A 15,490-nucleotide genomic window follows, 5' to 3' on the forward strand; every position below is an offset into this window, starting at 1 on the left:
CCACAACTGGAGAAATAAGGCTCGATGGCTAAATGCAGACCAAATGCAACACTTTTAATACGTAACGGTGTAATTTTTTAACATTCAAGTTGCCTGTTTTTTAAGCTTTTTGTACACCGCTTAGAGATGTTCTAAACATAGTAAGCGGCATAGAAATTAAATAATCAAATAGCTAAACGTTGCGATCCAGGCTGTTTTTTGGAAAACAGAGGTAAGGCAAGTGCTTTTTTTCCTGGAGGGACGCAGGGCTACACACACCCCTAAACATTTTGTGAATCTATTAAGTTTGGCCTCATTGAGAGGCAGTATTTCAATATGAGTAGGGAAACGAGAGTAACCCTAAACATTTTTTTGAAGAAAAAAAAGCACTGGGCGAGGCCATCTTGGAAACACCCAGCAATCTTCCAAAGCACATCCTGGTCCCAAGGACATTTGCCTCGGCCCTGGGGAGAGTGCATGGGGTTTCAATGGGCCTCAGCCCACCTCAGGACCCCATAAGTAACTGAGCGAGGGGGAGGCTTGGCCTTCAAGAGTGGCCTTTTGCCAGGGAAGACAGAAGAAGGCCGGCACCCTTTCCCCCCGGGAAGACGCCCTTCCCACGGCCTGAGGACCCGGAAGGGTGGCTGGGGGCAACCGAAGGCGCCCCGGGGGGCGACATTCCTGGTCTCCTCGCAGCGAAGCGCCTTCCCGAGCCGGCCTGGCGGGGAGGGCCTGGCGGCGTCGGCGGGCTCCTCCCAGGCCCCTTCCCCCTCCTCCCGACTGGTCTCCTCCCTCTTCCCCGGTCTCCATTTTCCAGAGGATCCGGCGCCGACGGCAGCGCGAGCAGGCGAGGCAGCAGCAGCGGAGGCAGCAGCATCACCGTCGGCGCCTGCCGGGCCTTCCTCGCTCCGCCGCCGCCGCCGCTATGGCTGCCAACATGTACCGCGTCGGAGGTGAGGCCGGCGCCTGGCTCCCCCGACTCTCGCGCCGGGGCCTGGCGGGCGCGCCCTCGAGGGAGGCCGGCGGCGGGGTGGGGGGCTTCCCGAGGCGAGGCCCGAGATGCTGCCGCGAAGGGAAGCGAGGGCGAGGCAGCCAGAGGGGGCGCCGGCTCCTCGCTTGCATCCCCCTGGCCGGTGCGAGGGATTGGGACCTCCGCCACCCCGGGGAGAGCGGGGAAGGAAACGCTGCCTGCCCGCGCTGGTTTTCCTTTTCGGGTAGGGTCCGTGTCAAGCCGAGAGAGGGAAGGGGAAGAAATGCGGGGAGTAGGTCCAGAAAGACCAGGCTCCGTCTTCCCTGGGCATCGCAGGCGACCGGCAAGCTGCAAGGCATCCCCGCTGGCTCCTTCTTGGCTCCCTCGCCTGCCAACCTGCCCTTGCAGAGCTCCAGACCCCCCAGTCCATAATACAGTCATAGGTAAAAGGTAAAGGGACCCCTGACCATTAGGTCCAGTCAGTGGCGTAGCGTGCGTTGTCAGCACCCGGGGCAAGGCAAGTAATTTGCGCCCCCTAACCCGTGGATTTGCGCCCCCTAACCCATGGATTTGCGCCCCCTAACCCATGGATTTGCCCTAACCCCAGATGTTGCACCCAGTGCGGCCGGCCCCCCCTGCACCCCCCACGCTACGTCACTGGGTCCAGTCGTGACCGACTCTGGGGTTGTGGCACTCATCTCACTTTACTGGCCGAGGGAGCCGGCGTACAGCTTCCAGGTCATGTGGCCAGCATGGCTAAGCCGCTTCTGGCAAACCAGAGCAGCGCACGGAAACGCCGTTTACCTTCCCGCCGGAGCGGTACCTATTGATATACTTGCGCTTTGATGTGCTTTCGAACTGCTAGGTTGGCAGGGATCAAGCAACGGGAGCTCACCCCGCTGCGGGGATTCGAACCGCCAACCTTCTGATCGGCAAGCCCTAGGCTCTGTGGTTTAAATACGTTTCAGGATAAGTATTTTCGGGTTTCGCTCCGCGGTGACCCGGAAGTAACGGAGCGTGTTACTTCCGGGTTTCACCACTCGCGCATGTGCAGACAGTCAAAATGACCTCATGCGCGGAAGCGGCGAAACATGACACACGTCGCGTCTTATGTTCCGTTCGGGATGCGCACGAGGCTCCAGAACGGATCCCGTTCGCATCCTGAGGTACCACTGTATTGTGCTAAGGGTGAGATGGCAGGGGAGGCAGAGGCAGCTGCTCCTTGCAACCTACTAACTTGCCTGCTTTCCTAGGCGTGCTTCTTCTTTGGCAATCACTCGTCATCCATAAACACGGTTTTAACAATGAGTCCGTAAGTGACTGTGGAGGGCAGTTCTGGATCCACATGTCCTTCCACAGTTGGGGACATTGGTTTCCGGGCAGGAGTTGATCACGGTGAGGGTCTGCCAAGCGTGCTTTCCTCTTAGCACGTTTCGCCCTTGTGTCCTGAGTTCGAGTGTCTTCAAAGCTCGTGACACCTTTGGTAAAGGTCCAGCAAAGTTGATGTTGAAGTGCAGGCAGCCTTTGCCCTGCATCTCTGGCCCTTGAAGGAGGTTGGGTGAGGGGCAGAGTTGGTAGTGTTGTGCATGACCCCCAGAGCAGGGGGCCCAAAGCAAAGGGCTCACACAAGTGCAGCCTTGGGGAGGGGGGGTACTACACATTAGCAACAAGTTTCCTGCACCCACACGAATATACCAGACATCGTTGACGCCCTGTTTCATTTTTCCACATATGCGTGGGCGTTGTAGACAAGGGTATCTGACTAGCAGTGGGAGCCTAACCAAGGCTCCTCAAAAACTAGTCCTGTTGAATTCAATGGGGTTTTCTCCCAGGTAAGTGGGGTTCGGATTGCAGCATCAGTCACACACTGTGTAGATCCACTGTAGATAAACAGGGTTAAATTACACACATCAAGAGTCCATTGATTTTTATGGGTCTGCTCTGTGTATGAGTTAGTCAGATAACATCCAGGGCCTTTTTTGTAGTGGGACCAAGGCAGGGATTGCCCTGCCAGAAGCTGGCCATATCGCTGCTCACCTATTTAGGTAGTGCTTTAGAAATTAGAATTTTGACTGCTGCTGGCTTCTACATCAAGGTATTCAACTAAGTTTTACTGAGAGCAGACCCACTGAAATTATTGGCCATGGCCAATTTGGATCCATTAATTTCAATGTATCTACTCAGAATAAAAGTTAGTTTACCTTTTGCTTTGATTAGTTATTAGCGGTTTGTTAAATTTTATACTTTTTTCTCTTTAAAAAACTGTGTTTTAAAAGATTTTTTAAAGAAACGTCATTTCCCTAGTTAGAGAATATCTATTTGAAGGCGTGTGAGAGATCAACCTGTTGTTAGCAGAAGAGTTTTCCTGTAATACATACTGGAGGCAGACCCTGACTTGAAATTGTTTTGGGATGCAGCCAGAACATTGACTTCTGAGACCTGCTTTATGGCCCAGTGTCTGCTGAGACGCTTGCTTTTTTGCAGTCAGGTAGAGAAAGCAAAGTAGGTGTGGCTGGAACTCTTATCCTGCTTTTTTCTTCTTTCATTCCTTTCATATTATCTGCTTTCATTCTGTTCTGACAATCTGTTGCATTTGTTTATTTGTTTGTTTAGTATTTATATGCCACTTAATCATTAGCGTCTCTAAGCGGTGTACATAAAATTACAAAAAAGTGTGTTGGTTTTATGGTAATTGTTGAGGGTGTATGAGTGGGAATGCTGCTGAACTGTGATTCTTTAATTTAATTCATTTACATCCTGCCTCACTACCAGCGTGGCTCACAGTTAGGTTTGTCATATTCTAGTTCTCCAGATCCTGGCAGCTTGATTTATATATTATGTAAATCAAGTGAGGAGTTGGGAAATTATGCTCCTTCCAAACTTATTTTATAACAAGGAAACAGATCATTTGGCTTATTTCTGTATATATCTTGCAGGTGAGAATGAGGGCTGGGCGATAGCTGGTTTTCAACATTGCAATATATCACCAGCCAAACATTGTTTTTTAGTGATATATCACAATGTCTGAAACATGGAACTGTGTAGGGTGTGTGTGAAGTTTGGGCGAAGGAGCAGTCATTGGAGAACATGTGGGTGGGGTGGTGGAGATCCTGCGAAGAAGCAGTCAAGGAGATTAACAGGTATGTGCTATGTGTACTGTGGATTCCTCCCCTTGCTTGCTTTTGGAGGGCAAACTCCTTCCACTCCTCCTTAGACAGAAGAAATCCAACTTCACTGCCTTCATTGCATCTCCTAGGAGCCACCCGCTGGAGCTGTTCTGTATGGTCCAGAGGTTGATTACTCCTGACTAGGGGGGTGAATCTCTGGAGCACACAGTAACTAGCTGTAACTGAATGGCTAAACATTTCAATGATAAAGTTGCTCGGTTCTGCAGTGATTTAGATGCTGCTATTGTAACAGTACCAGCTGAGATGTCCAATGCAATGTCGAGTCTGGGGTTGTGGGATCATTTCCAGTTGATGTGGGCTGAAGATGTGGACAGAATACTTTAAGTGATGTGCTTGATCACCTGCTCATCAGATCCTTGTCCATTCTGGTTTATTAAAGCTACCCAGGGTCAGGTGGCTGAATTGGTGACTGCTGCTCAGCTATCCCACCCTAGACCCAACAGAGTAACAACTATAGACCAGTCGCCAACACCCCTTTCTTGGCAAAGGTGGTGGAGAGGGTAGTTGCAGAGCAACATCAGGTATTCCTGGAAGAGACTGATGATCTCCACCCCAATCGTTCTACCTGGACACTGAGGTCCAGTGCCGAGGGCCTTCTCGGTAGTGGCACCTACCCTGTGGAACGCCCTCCCTCCAGATGTCAAAGAGAACAACAACTACCAGACTTTTAGAAGATATCTGAAGGCAGCCCTGTTTAGGGAAGCTTTTAATGTTTGATGGATTTCTCTATTTTAGTATTTTGTTGGAAGCCGCCCAGAGTGGCTGGGGAAGCCCAGCCAGATGGGCAGGGTATAAATAATAACAATAATACTAATAATAATTAATAATCCACAGCCTGGGTTCAAACCTGGTTTTGGAACTGAAACAGCCTTGGATGACCTTTATCGTGAGAGGGACAAGGGGAGTGCGACTCTGTTACTTCTGCTTGATCTCTCAGTGACTTTTGATACCATCGACCATGGTATCCTCCTGCATTGACTTAGTGAGATGAGTATGAGATGAGATGAGATGTTTTACAGTGGTTCTGTCCCTGTCTTCAAGGCGGTTTCCAGAGAGGTGCATTGGTGAATGTTCCTTGGCCCCCTGGCATTTGTGCTGTGGGGTTCTGTAGGGTACTGTTTTCTTTCCAGAGCTATTTAATATCTGTATGAAGCTGTTGCGTGTAGTCCTTAGGAGTTTTGGAGGGAGGTGTCACCAGTATGCTGATGACATGCAACTCTACTTCTCCGTAACAACCACATCAGGAGACACTGTGGAAGCTGTGGGCCAGTGTCTAGATGCAGTGATGGACTGGATGAGGACCAATGAACTGTGCTTGAATCTTGGGAAGACAGGCTCTTTGGATGGGTGGTTCCCATGTTTGGGCAATTGGCAAGTTACCTGTTTTGGATGAAGTTGCACTCCCTCTGAAGAAGCAAGTGCATAGCTTGGGGGTACTCCTGTAGACATCTTTGTCACTAAAGGCCCAAGTGTCCTCTGTGGTTAGGAGACCTTTTACCAGCTTGCTGTGGTTCACCCAACTATTGCCGTTCCTGGACAGGGATGGTCTGACCACTGTAGCTCATACATTGGTAGCCTCCAGGCTAGATTACTGTAATGATGTCTGTGTAGGGTTACCCTTGGGTCTGGTTTGGAATGCTGCAGCCAGAATGCTGTTGGGACTTTTGGTCAAGAACGTGTGACCCCATTGTTAAAAAGGCTGCATGGGATGCCCATGTGTTGCCAAGCCAGGTCCAGGGTTCTTGCTTTGATTTTCAAAGCCTTGGACAACTTGGGCCCAGAATATGTTAGGGATCTCCCGAACCTTTATATTCCAGGTTGACCACGGAGATCACCTGTAGGAGCATCTTGGGTGAAGTGGTGAGGCTCATTTGACAACGAGAAATCAAGTCTTTGGTCCATTTCTGTGGAATGCCCTGCCAATATAGATTCAGTGGGCACCTTCTGTGCCAGTTCATGTCTGCTGAAAACTTTTCTGTTCCTCCAGTCCTATGCTGGCAGTTAAGAGCACCCCCCCATGGTCTATTTAATTTCTTTTACTTTTAAACTTCTCTTTTTAACTTCTTATGAAGCTATTGTTTGGTTTCATGTTTTTATACTGTTGTAAACTGCTGTGATATATTTTTTATGATACAGCAGTATATAAATATTTAAATAAATAAATAAATAAATACTATAAATAAAACTTTTAAGCGCGAGGCAAAAACATTCCTCTTCTCCCAGGCCTTAGCTAATTAAACAAACTATGGCCTTTTAAACTGTGTGATTTTGTGTATATGTATGAGGGTTATTGCTTTGTTTGCTATTACGTTACACATTTTTGTGTTTCTACACTGTAAACCGCCCTGTGATTCCCAATTGAAACTTGATATATAAATTTAATAAATAATAAAAAAATGATATACTGGTGAAATCACCCCATGTAAATTGTTGCCATAAAGAGGAATGCAGATTAATAAAGTTCAGGATTCCCCGACAAATGTGTTTACTGCAGAGTAATTGTAGCATGTGTTTTATTTATTCAGGTGCTTCTGCCCTGGTCTTCAAAGCTAAAAGCCTTCACAAGGTGACTTTGAATATTAAGCTACTATAAATGCAATGCAAAGCAATAAAAATTCAGGATAGAAAACAATTGCAGTAAAAACAGTTGTTTAAAATAGAAAAAGAAGACAGCCAAAAGGTCTTTTGAAGATCATACTTAAAAACCACGAGGGAGGGGGCTTTGACAGATCTGCTGTAGAGTGAGCTCCACAATAGCAGTGCTACCACCAAGAAGGTCCTGCCTTCAGTGTATCTCCCCAGTCCCTGTTTTTGTCCTTCAAACTTTCAGAGACATCCTAACATTTTCTTGATGACATTTTTCTTTGTGTTGCAATGACAGTTTGTGGAGTAGACCAGGTGCAAGAGCAAGCACTTAAAAGTCTCTTCTCTCATGTTTAGTTACTTCAGCTGAGATGTGCATTTTTTGATGTGTGTTCCACAAGAACAAGGCAATCACCTCACCTTCCTCCAAGCATTTGGCAGAGCTATACTCCTATATGATCACTGCAGATGGTGACAGCAGCCACGAAATTAAAAGACGCCTGCTTCTTGGGAGAAAAGCAATGACAAACCTAGACAGCATCTTAAAAAGTAGAGACATTACCTTGCCAACAAAGGTCCGTATAGTAAAAGCTATGGTTTTCCCAGTAGTGATGTATGGAAGTGAAAGGTGGACCATAAAGAAGGCTGATCGCCAAAGAATTGATGCTTTTGAATTATGGTGCTGGAGGAGACTCTTGAGAGTCCCATGGACTGCAAGAAGATCAAACCTCTCCATTCTGAAGGGAATCAGCCCTGAGTGCTCACTGGAAGGACAGATCCTGAAGCTGAGGCTACAATACTTTGGCCACCTCATGAAAAGAGAAGACTCCCTGGAAAAGACCCTGATGTTGGGAAAGATGGAGGGCACAAGGAGAAGGGAACGACAGAGGACGAGATGGTTGGATAGTGTTCTCGAAGCTACCAGCATGAGTTTGACCAAACTGCGGGACGCAGTGGAAGACAGGAGTGCCTGGCGTGCTTTGGTCCATGGGGTCACGAAGAGTCGGACACGACTAAACGACTAAACAACAACAACATACTCCTATATAGTTGGAAGATGTAGTGGCTGGGGAAACCCAGTCAGATGGGCGGGGAAGAAGAAGAAGAAGAAGAAGAAGAAGAAGAAGAAGAAGAAGAAGAAGAAGAAGAAGAAGAAGGCCTCAGTTGGCTGATTTCAAAGCTGCACCCCTATCTGGACAGGGATAACCTAACTTCCGTTGTCTATGCTCTGGATTACTGCAACACATTAGAAGTGGGACTGTCTCTGAAGATGGTTCAGAAACTTCACATGGTGCAGAATTCAATGACCAGGTTGCTCCCAGGGCAAGACGGTTTGAGCATATAACACCAAACCTGGCCTGACTCCGATTCCAAGCCCAATTCAAAAGTGCTGGTTTTGATCTATAAAGCCTTAAATGGCTCAGCACTGGAATACCTCAAGGACTGCTATAAACCAAACTGGACTCTGCAATCATGATCTGAGACCTTTCTTTCTCCTCCTCCACAAGAGGTCCAGAAGGTGGACATGAGAATGGGCCTTTTGTGTGGTGGCTTTCTGTTTATGGAATGCTCTCGTCTGGAGACTCGTCTGGTGCTTTTGTTACGTAACTTTAGACACCAGGCACAAATATTCCTCCTCTCCCAGACCTTTGGATGATAGTGAGGAAGTAGAAGAATAAATGAATTCTGGTATATAGAACTCTGTAACTTGTACTTGAGTTTACTTTTTTCTTACTCCCACCCCATCCCTTTTTCCTTTTATGTAGCGTCTTTTGGATTGTAAGATTGAGGACAGGGGCTTTTTTATTAATCTGTAAGATGCTCTGGGAAACTTCTCAGATGTGGAGTGGGATAAAAATGCTTTAAATAGATAAGTAAAATAAAGTTCCTTTGTCTAAGATTTGTAAGGTGACTGTAATACTTTGAACAAAGAGGGGAGTGCATTTAGAATTAGTAGTTAGAATTTATACACTCTTTTGGGTGTTCCAGGTTCTACTTAGGCATGTAATTTTCAACACTCAATATTCTGATAAAGTTTTATGTCAGTTTGTAATTAATTTTGTTTTTATTGCTATCAGTGATGAATATGTTAGATTATTCTTTGTAGACTGCTTAGAGGCTTTCTCTCAAGTAAGTGGTATATAAATTTGGTTAAATAACTTTATATCCATGACCAGTAATACAGTTCTGACAGTATTATTATCCCCATATTGCAGGTGTGGGGCTGACCGGTTGACAGACAGCTAGACATTTTCCGCAGAAAGTCACCTTACGCATCAAAGGCAAGATTTCATGTGGATGTCTGTGGATCTTTTATCTTGCTCCCAGAGACAGCCAGGCAGCCCCTGTTTCAAAAGAACACTTCACTCAGTACATATAAATTGAAAACTTTATTTACTCTCACAGCTAACACCACCATAAACACCACATTTATAAGTAATGATTCCTGATTTCTTTCTAACTTTCCAGCACTAGACAGATTTAAATTTTTGGTCTCTCTCCAGTCCTTTCTGTGAGGACAATCGCTTTACAGCACGCTAATGGTCTGGTCAGGAACAAATTGACAGAATTTCAGCTACCCACTGTCTTCTGATTTCCTTTGTGCTCAGATTCCTGCATTTACCTGAGAGAATTCCATAGGAGTTACTTCTGAGTAGGTGCAGTTAGGATTGCAGCTTTGGTCCATTTGTTGACCTGTCTATTCTAGCAGAACATGGGTTATCTTGAGAGCGTTTTGTATGATGAGGTTGCAGGTACAAGAGAGCATTCCAATGGTTGAATCTGGAAGTTTAAGCCTTGATAGTGTGTCAGGCCTAGCCGCAGCCATTGTCATATCTTTCTCTGAAGGTTTATCTGCAACTGGTGTAACCTCTCTGTATCTTGTACATGTACAAGATCTCTTGAAGAAGATTTATTGCTCAGATAAGCCTTGGCGTCCAGCCCGCTTCGGCTGTGCAGCTACCAGCCAGGCCTCCGGACTTCAAAGGGCCACATTCCGATGCTCTGAGCAAACGCAGAGTTAAGCAGCGGTCAGAGAAAGCTGCAGACTCAAGTGCTTTCTTCAGTGTGCTTAAATAAAGTCCACTTAGGATATTAGCAGCTAGAAGCAGTTTTTATTTACAGCAGACTATCCATTGTCGAACAGCATCGTGAAAACACGTCCAGTCTCCTCAAAAGCGAAAGTAGAGAAAAAGAACAAAGGCTGGAGACTCTCGGAAATGACGCAGAATCTCCCCCCTCCCAAATTGTAGGCAGGGCGTACACTCTGAGCTGTTTAACCCTGTAAGCTCAGGTTCTCCTCACATCTCTTTCCCCTGCCACGGGGGCAGGAAAGAGGGCGTGTGTTCTTCTCACACTGAGAAGGATCGCCTATTGCGACCTAGCCTGGATCTTGCTGGGGAATGCAGCCAGGGAGGTCAACAGGAGATCAAGCCGGGTGCCTGGGAGAGTTGCCAGTTTCTCCTGATATGGGCTTGATTTCCGACAGTTTTGAGTCCAGGATCCGTTCCGGAGCCCTAGACACTCAACGAAAGGGATGCTCAACAAAGCGCTGCTCTGCGCGCACACGCGGAACAGTTTGTGCTTCTGCACATGCGCGAAGTGCGATTTAGTGCTTCTGCACATGCGCGAGTGGCAAACCTGGAAGTAACCTGTTCTGGTACTTCTGGATTTGCTGCAGACGTTCGCTGAAATGGACAGTCGACGGAGTGAAGGTTCGTAGAGGTATTACTGTATCTAAAACACACCAAGTTAAATAAGTTCATACTGTAGTAACAAGTTTTTTTTATGGATCAGCACTCCCGGAGGAAATTAATTTAGAAAAATTAATTTAAACTTCTCCATTTCTCTTATGGCTAATTCTGTATAAAACCACGAGCTATATCATCAACATCATTTTATTTCTATGCTGCCTTTCCATAGTTAAAACTATGCTGAAGGCCGCTTACAACATGACAAGATTTACATAATTACCAGCATAACAAAAATCATGAACAATAAACAAAACACATCAAAAGGTACACAACCAAATGGAAAACAATTTCCACATAAATCATAAAATCTAAAACTAAAAATACATCTAAAAATAAAAATATATAAGCACAGCAAACAAACACAGCAACTTCTTTATGCAGGGATCTCATACACTACAGAGTAGGGGATTGCTTCAAAAGCTGCACAAAACCGATTTGTTGCTTGCTTGCAGGGCTGTCCCAAAACATTTTGCTGCCTGAGGCAAAGGACAAGATGGCAACTCTCCCATTCTAGTCACAAAAGCTGACCTGACTGGTAGCTGAACATGACTTCAACACTGACAACACTACTGCATGATTTTTTCCTGTTTTTCCCCCCGAAACAGCTTTGGGGAAAAACTGAAAAAAACTGGTTCCCCCCCATTTCCCCCCAGTTTTTTTTCCAGGCCTTCCCATCTCTAACTGCACCTAAGGGCAGTTTCAGATGTAGCAGCAGAGGCCACCTACCACACAAAGATTGGGGGGGGGGGGAGGGCTTCCTGTTGGTTTATGCTACCTGAGGAGGTTGCCTCATTTTGCCTAATGATAGGGCCGTGACACTGATCGCCTGGTTTTGGAAGCTTTTGGGACTTTCTGATGCATAAGTGACCAAAATGAGCTAAATGGTTTAGAATGGAGTAATTAAAACATTATAGTCAAACAGCAGGTTGGACATCTGAAGGGGTGTGCAGCTTTTTGAAACCTTTTGGGCACCTAGCACATTATTTTCTTAATCTACCATTGTGTTCTACAGCATTCCTATCTCCTGCTTAAATTGTTCTGTTGTCCTTTATTATTTACTGTTTGAAAGAGTGCTTAAGGCACTTGCGTGTAAACCTCCCCACCCTGGTAACTTTTCGTTGCATGTTAGTTCTCTTAATGTAATCTTTGTGGCAATTTGTAAACTTTTGATACCCCTTAGTATGTGGCAGTGTTAGATATTTGCACACTGCAGGCATGTTCTGTGCAGTTTGTCCTGCAATTGAATACATGCCAGTGGTTTTGATGTCTATTATAGCCAGTTTCCATGGAATTATAGCATTGACCGTTAGGCTCTTGGGAATTATGGTCACAGGTGAATGTTTTCTTGTAACATGGATGCATGAGCTGCCACTAGGCATGTGGCATGTCTTTACATCAGATATGTAATGAGACTTTAAAAAATGATGACCTATTCCTTTTTTTAAAAGGCCCTTTTATTACAAATTGATATACCGTATTTTTCCGTGTATAAGACTAGGTTTTTAACCAAAAAGTTGGGTTTAAAATTGGGGCTCGTCTTACACACTGGTAGTGCTGAGGGGTGTTTTCTTAATTTGGAGCCCCCCCCAAATGTACATGGGGGCGTCTTATACACGGAAAAATATGGTATTTATTGGTTTATGTCTGGCTTACTGTTCATGGTTTGTTTAAACCAGGGTTGAGGAACCAATGAGGAGGGGAGAAATAAAGTTGTCTTTTGAAAACATTGCAAGTAGCTGTTGTTTGCAAAATATACCTTTTGCAAACAGCTTTCAAAAATTCCCTCCACCCCTGTAAAATGGGGCGATGGGACAATTTTTGCCAAAGGGAGAAGTCTGGTGTGCAGGCAATGCTTTCAAAGGGCAGTCTTCTTTTGAAGCCTGATCTTGCTGGCATCTCAAAGAGACAGATTCACAAAGGCTTTGGGGAGTCTCTCACACCAACTCCATTCCACCCTGCCTTTGAGATGGCAGTGGGATTAGTTTTAAAAGGGAAACAGGGGAGGAGCTCACTGTATTCTCAAAGGTTGGCAGAACCCTTCAGGAGTTCCCTCCCTTCTCTTTTAAATCTCCCCTCTCCCCATAATCTTTGTTCACAAACTACTGTATTTTTCCATGTACAGTGGTGCCTCGCAAGACGAAAAGAATCCGTTCCGCGAGTCTCTTCGTCTTGCGGTTTTTTCGTCTTGCGAAGCAAGCCCATTAGCGGCTTAGCGGGATTAGCGGATCAGCTGATAAGCGGCTTAGCGGATCAGCCGATAAGCGGCTTAGTGGATCAGCTGTTAAGCGGCTTAGCGGATCAGCTGTTAAGCGGCTTAGCGGATCAGCTGATAAGCGGCTTAGTGGATCAGCTGTTAAGCGGCTTAGCGGATCAGCTGTTAAGCGGCTTAGCGGGCTTAGCGGATCAGCTGATAAGCGGCTTAGCGGATCAGCTGATAAGCGGCTTAGCGATCAGCTGCTTAGTGGCTTAGCGGATCAGCTGTTAAGCGGCTTAGCGGCTTGGGAAAAAGGGGGGGGGAAGGAAAAAAACCCCGCAGGAACTCGCAAGACATTTTCGTCTTGCGAAGCAAGCCCATAGGAAATTTGTTTTGCGAAGCACCTCCAAAACGGAAAACCCTTTCGTCTAGCGGGTTTTCCGTCTTGCGAGGCATTCGTCTTGCGGGGCACCACTGTATAAGACTAGGTCCCCCTCCCCAAATATGTCAAAACTCAGTGGGCGTCTTATACACGGATAGTGCCTAGGATGGACTGGCGATTGGTTGTTGCCCCCCAAATATGGGGCGTCTTATGCGTGGGGGCATCTTATAGATGGGAAAATATGGTAATTTAATCTCTCACCTTTCGATCCATTCCTGGAATCAGCCTCTAAAACTCACACATCTGTATGGGTTATTATTATTTATTATTAGTATTTTTATATGGTCTGTCAATGATATTCCCATAGCAGTATGCAAAAGAAATCTGCAGCAGGTTTTTTATTTATTAAAAAAATGATTTATGCTGAGTTGTTCTCTGCCAACAACGGTTTTTGACCTGGCAAATGGGCAAAAGTGTCTGAGTGAGAAGGGTGGAATTTTGAGCCCTCCTTTGCTGTCAAAGCATTCATGCAGACTGGCTGCTGTTTCTCTCAAGTCATATCGCTGCCTAACTATTGGGAGGACCAGAAGTGGGCAGGTCCAAGCTAAGTTGCCTGTAGACCAGAATTGATGAGGGCCGGAGCAATTTGGGGAGGATTAAACCACAGAGCCTAGGACTTGCCGATCAGAAGGTCGGCAGTTCGAATCCCCACAATGGGGTGAGCTCCCGTTGCTCGGTCCCTGCTCCTGCCAACCTAGCAGTTCGAAAGCACGTCAAAGTGCAAGTAGATAAATAGGTACCGCTCCGGCGGGAAGGTAAACGGCGTTTCCGTGCGCTGCTCTGGTTCGCCAGAAGCGGCTTAGTCATGCTGGCCACATGACCCGGAAGCTGTACGCCGGCTCCCTCGGCCAATAAAGCGAGATGAGCGCCGCAACCCCAGAGTCGGTCATGACTGGACCTGATGGTCAGGGATCCCTTTACCTTTACCTTTATGGGCTGGAATGGATTTGATGTGTCATTACTGCCTGAGCCCATGGGGAGTGAGTGATGCATAAGTATTGGGAATGGGGAGGATATCACTGCATTTGATGATGGCACAAACAAGCGATCTTTAAAGGTGGTGTGAATGTGTGTCGCTGGGAGGGGGTGGGTAAAAAAAATGTAGTCATTTTTTTCTTATTTATAAGCTTTAGGTGTCTAAAACTTGTACTTCAAGATTGGTTTTTTCCCCCCTCCCCAGATTATGTCTACTTTGAAAACTCTTCAAGTAATCCATATTTGATAAGGAGAATAGAAGAACTCAATAAGGTAAAAAATATATCAGTGCACTCAGTGACTTTTGAAGGTATTGGCGGTACTTGCTAGTTCTGCTAACAGTTTTTATAATTTTCAGCTAACTCTCAATTACCTTTTTGTAAAGTGATAGAATTAAGAAAAATATTGAAATAGGGGGTCAGCGCATGGAAGGAAGAAGCAGGCAAACTGTCCCTAACCCATCCCCACTAATTCCCCTGGCTCACCACCCACTATTCTGCCACGTAGCACAAAACTTCCAGATAAAAACCTGGCAAACCAAAGGTTTATGCCGCCTAGCAGACTTTTACAAAAATAACAAACCCACATTGACACAAGAAATACAAGACAAACTAGGAGACACCCAGACACCCTGGCCAACACACCACCAATTACATGCCTTTTAAAACAATACAGTAGTGCAGTGGTGTCCAAACTTTTTTCAAAGAGGGCCAGATTTGATGAAATGAAGGGCCTTTTTTTAGGATTGAAGTTGTTGAGGTTTTTTTGGGATTTTACCCTAGGAAATAAACTGCCACAGGGGCTGGATTAAACTGACCGGCAGGCTGGATTAGGCCCCCAAAACAGACTTTGGACATGCCTGCAGTAGTGAAGTCAGCATCAGCTAGACCCATGACAATCTTTGAAAACCTCCTCCTAGCAGCAAAGGGACACGGCAAGGGGATGGTATCCACAATATACAAAATACTGCTCCAAAATCCCACAAAACCCATCGACATAATCAAAAAACAATGGGAGGATGACATAGACCCCACCCAATGGACTAGAATGTGGTCTAAACCTCCCTTTAAATCTATCTCGGCTAAAAGGAAAGAACTCAGATTGTACCTAACCCAAGGGAAACTAGTGCTGATACGCTCAGGAGCCTCACCAAAATGCTGGAGAGGTTGCGCCTCCACAGCACATACCTCCCCATGTGGTGGGATTGTCCTGAAATCCAAAATCTTCTGGACATCAGTCATGCAAGGAATATGCAAATAACTTTGCGGCTGCTTTGGGGGTATGCATTGACTTATTTTGAAGTGTCTGCCACATTTAAAAATGTTTCCCATTCATTTCACTTGGACATGCTGCTCAGTGTCCCTTATAGGAATACAAACAGCTATAGTTGTATATGGTTATACTTGG

At 46.0% G+C, this 15,490-nt stretch overlaps 2 protein-coding genes across 7 annotated transcripts in view; one reads left to right on the plus strand and one right to left on the minus strand.

Annotated features, from left to right (window-relative positions):
- The first annotated feature begins 661 nt into the window (after positions 1-661).
- Positions 662-15,490, plus strand: part of MTA1 (metastasis associated 1) — a 61,561-nt gene continuing 46,732 nt past the window's right edge. For 2 of the 4 annotated variants that reach the window (XM_083624667.1, XM_083624666.1), the window contains exons 1-2: positions 662-932; positions 14,289-14,356. In XM_083624667.1, coding sequence (XP_083480793.1) covers positions 905-932; positions 14,289-14,356 — 96 coding nt within the window. In that variant the 5' untranslated portion in view covers positions 662-904. Of the gene's footprint in view, positions 933-1,289; positions 1,393-14,288; positions 14,357-15,490 lie in introns of those variants that run through there. The other 2 variants (XR_014550955.1, XM_083624668.1) reach the window with 2 other exon arrangements.
- The window catches only part of DGKH (diacylglycerol kinase eta), a 764,231-nt gene continuing 761,325 nt past the window's right edge, over positions 12,585-15,490 (minus strand). For all 3 annotated transcript variants that reach the window (XR_014550947.1, XR_014550948.1, XR_014550949.1), the window contains 2 exons: positions 12,832-13,150; positions 12,585-12,702 (listed from right to left, as the gene is read on the minus strand). The gene's annotated coding sequence lies outside the window, so the exon portion shown is untranslated. The remainder of the gene's footprint in view (positions 12,703-12,831; positions 13,151-15,490) is intronic.

The sequence above is a fragment of the Podarcis filfolensis genome (genome assembly GCF_964270895.1).
Source record: "Podarcis filfolensis genome assembly, chromosome: 7".
Lineage (NCBI taxonomy): Eukaryota > Metazoa > Chordata > Lepidosauria > Squamata > Lacertidae > Podarcis > Podarcis filfolensis.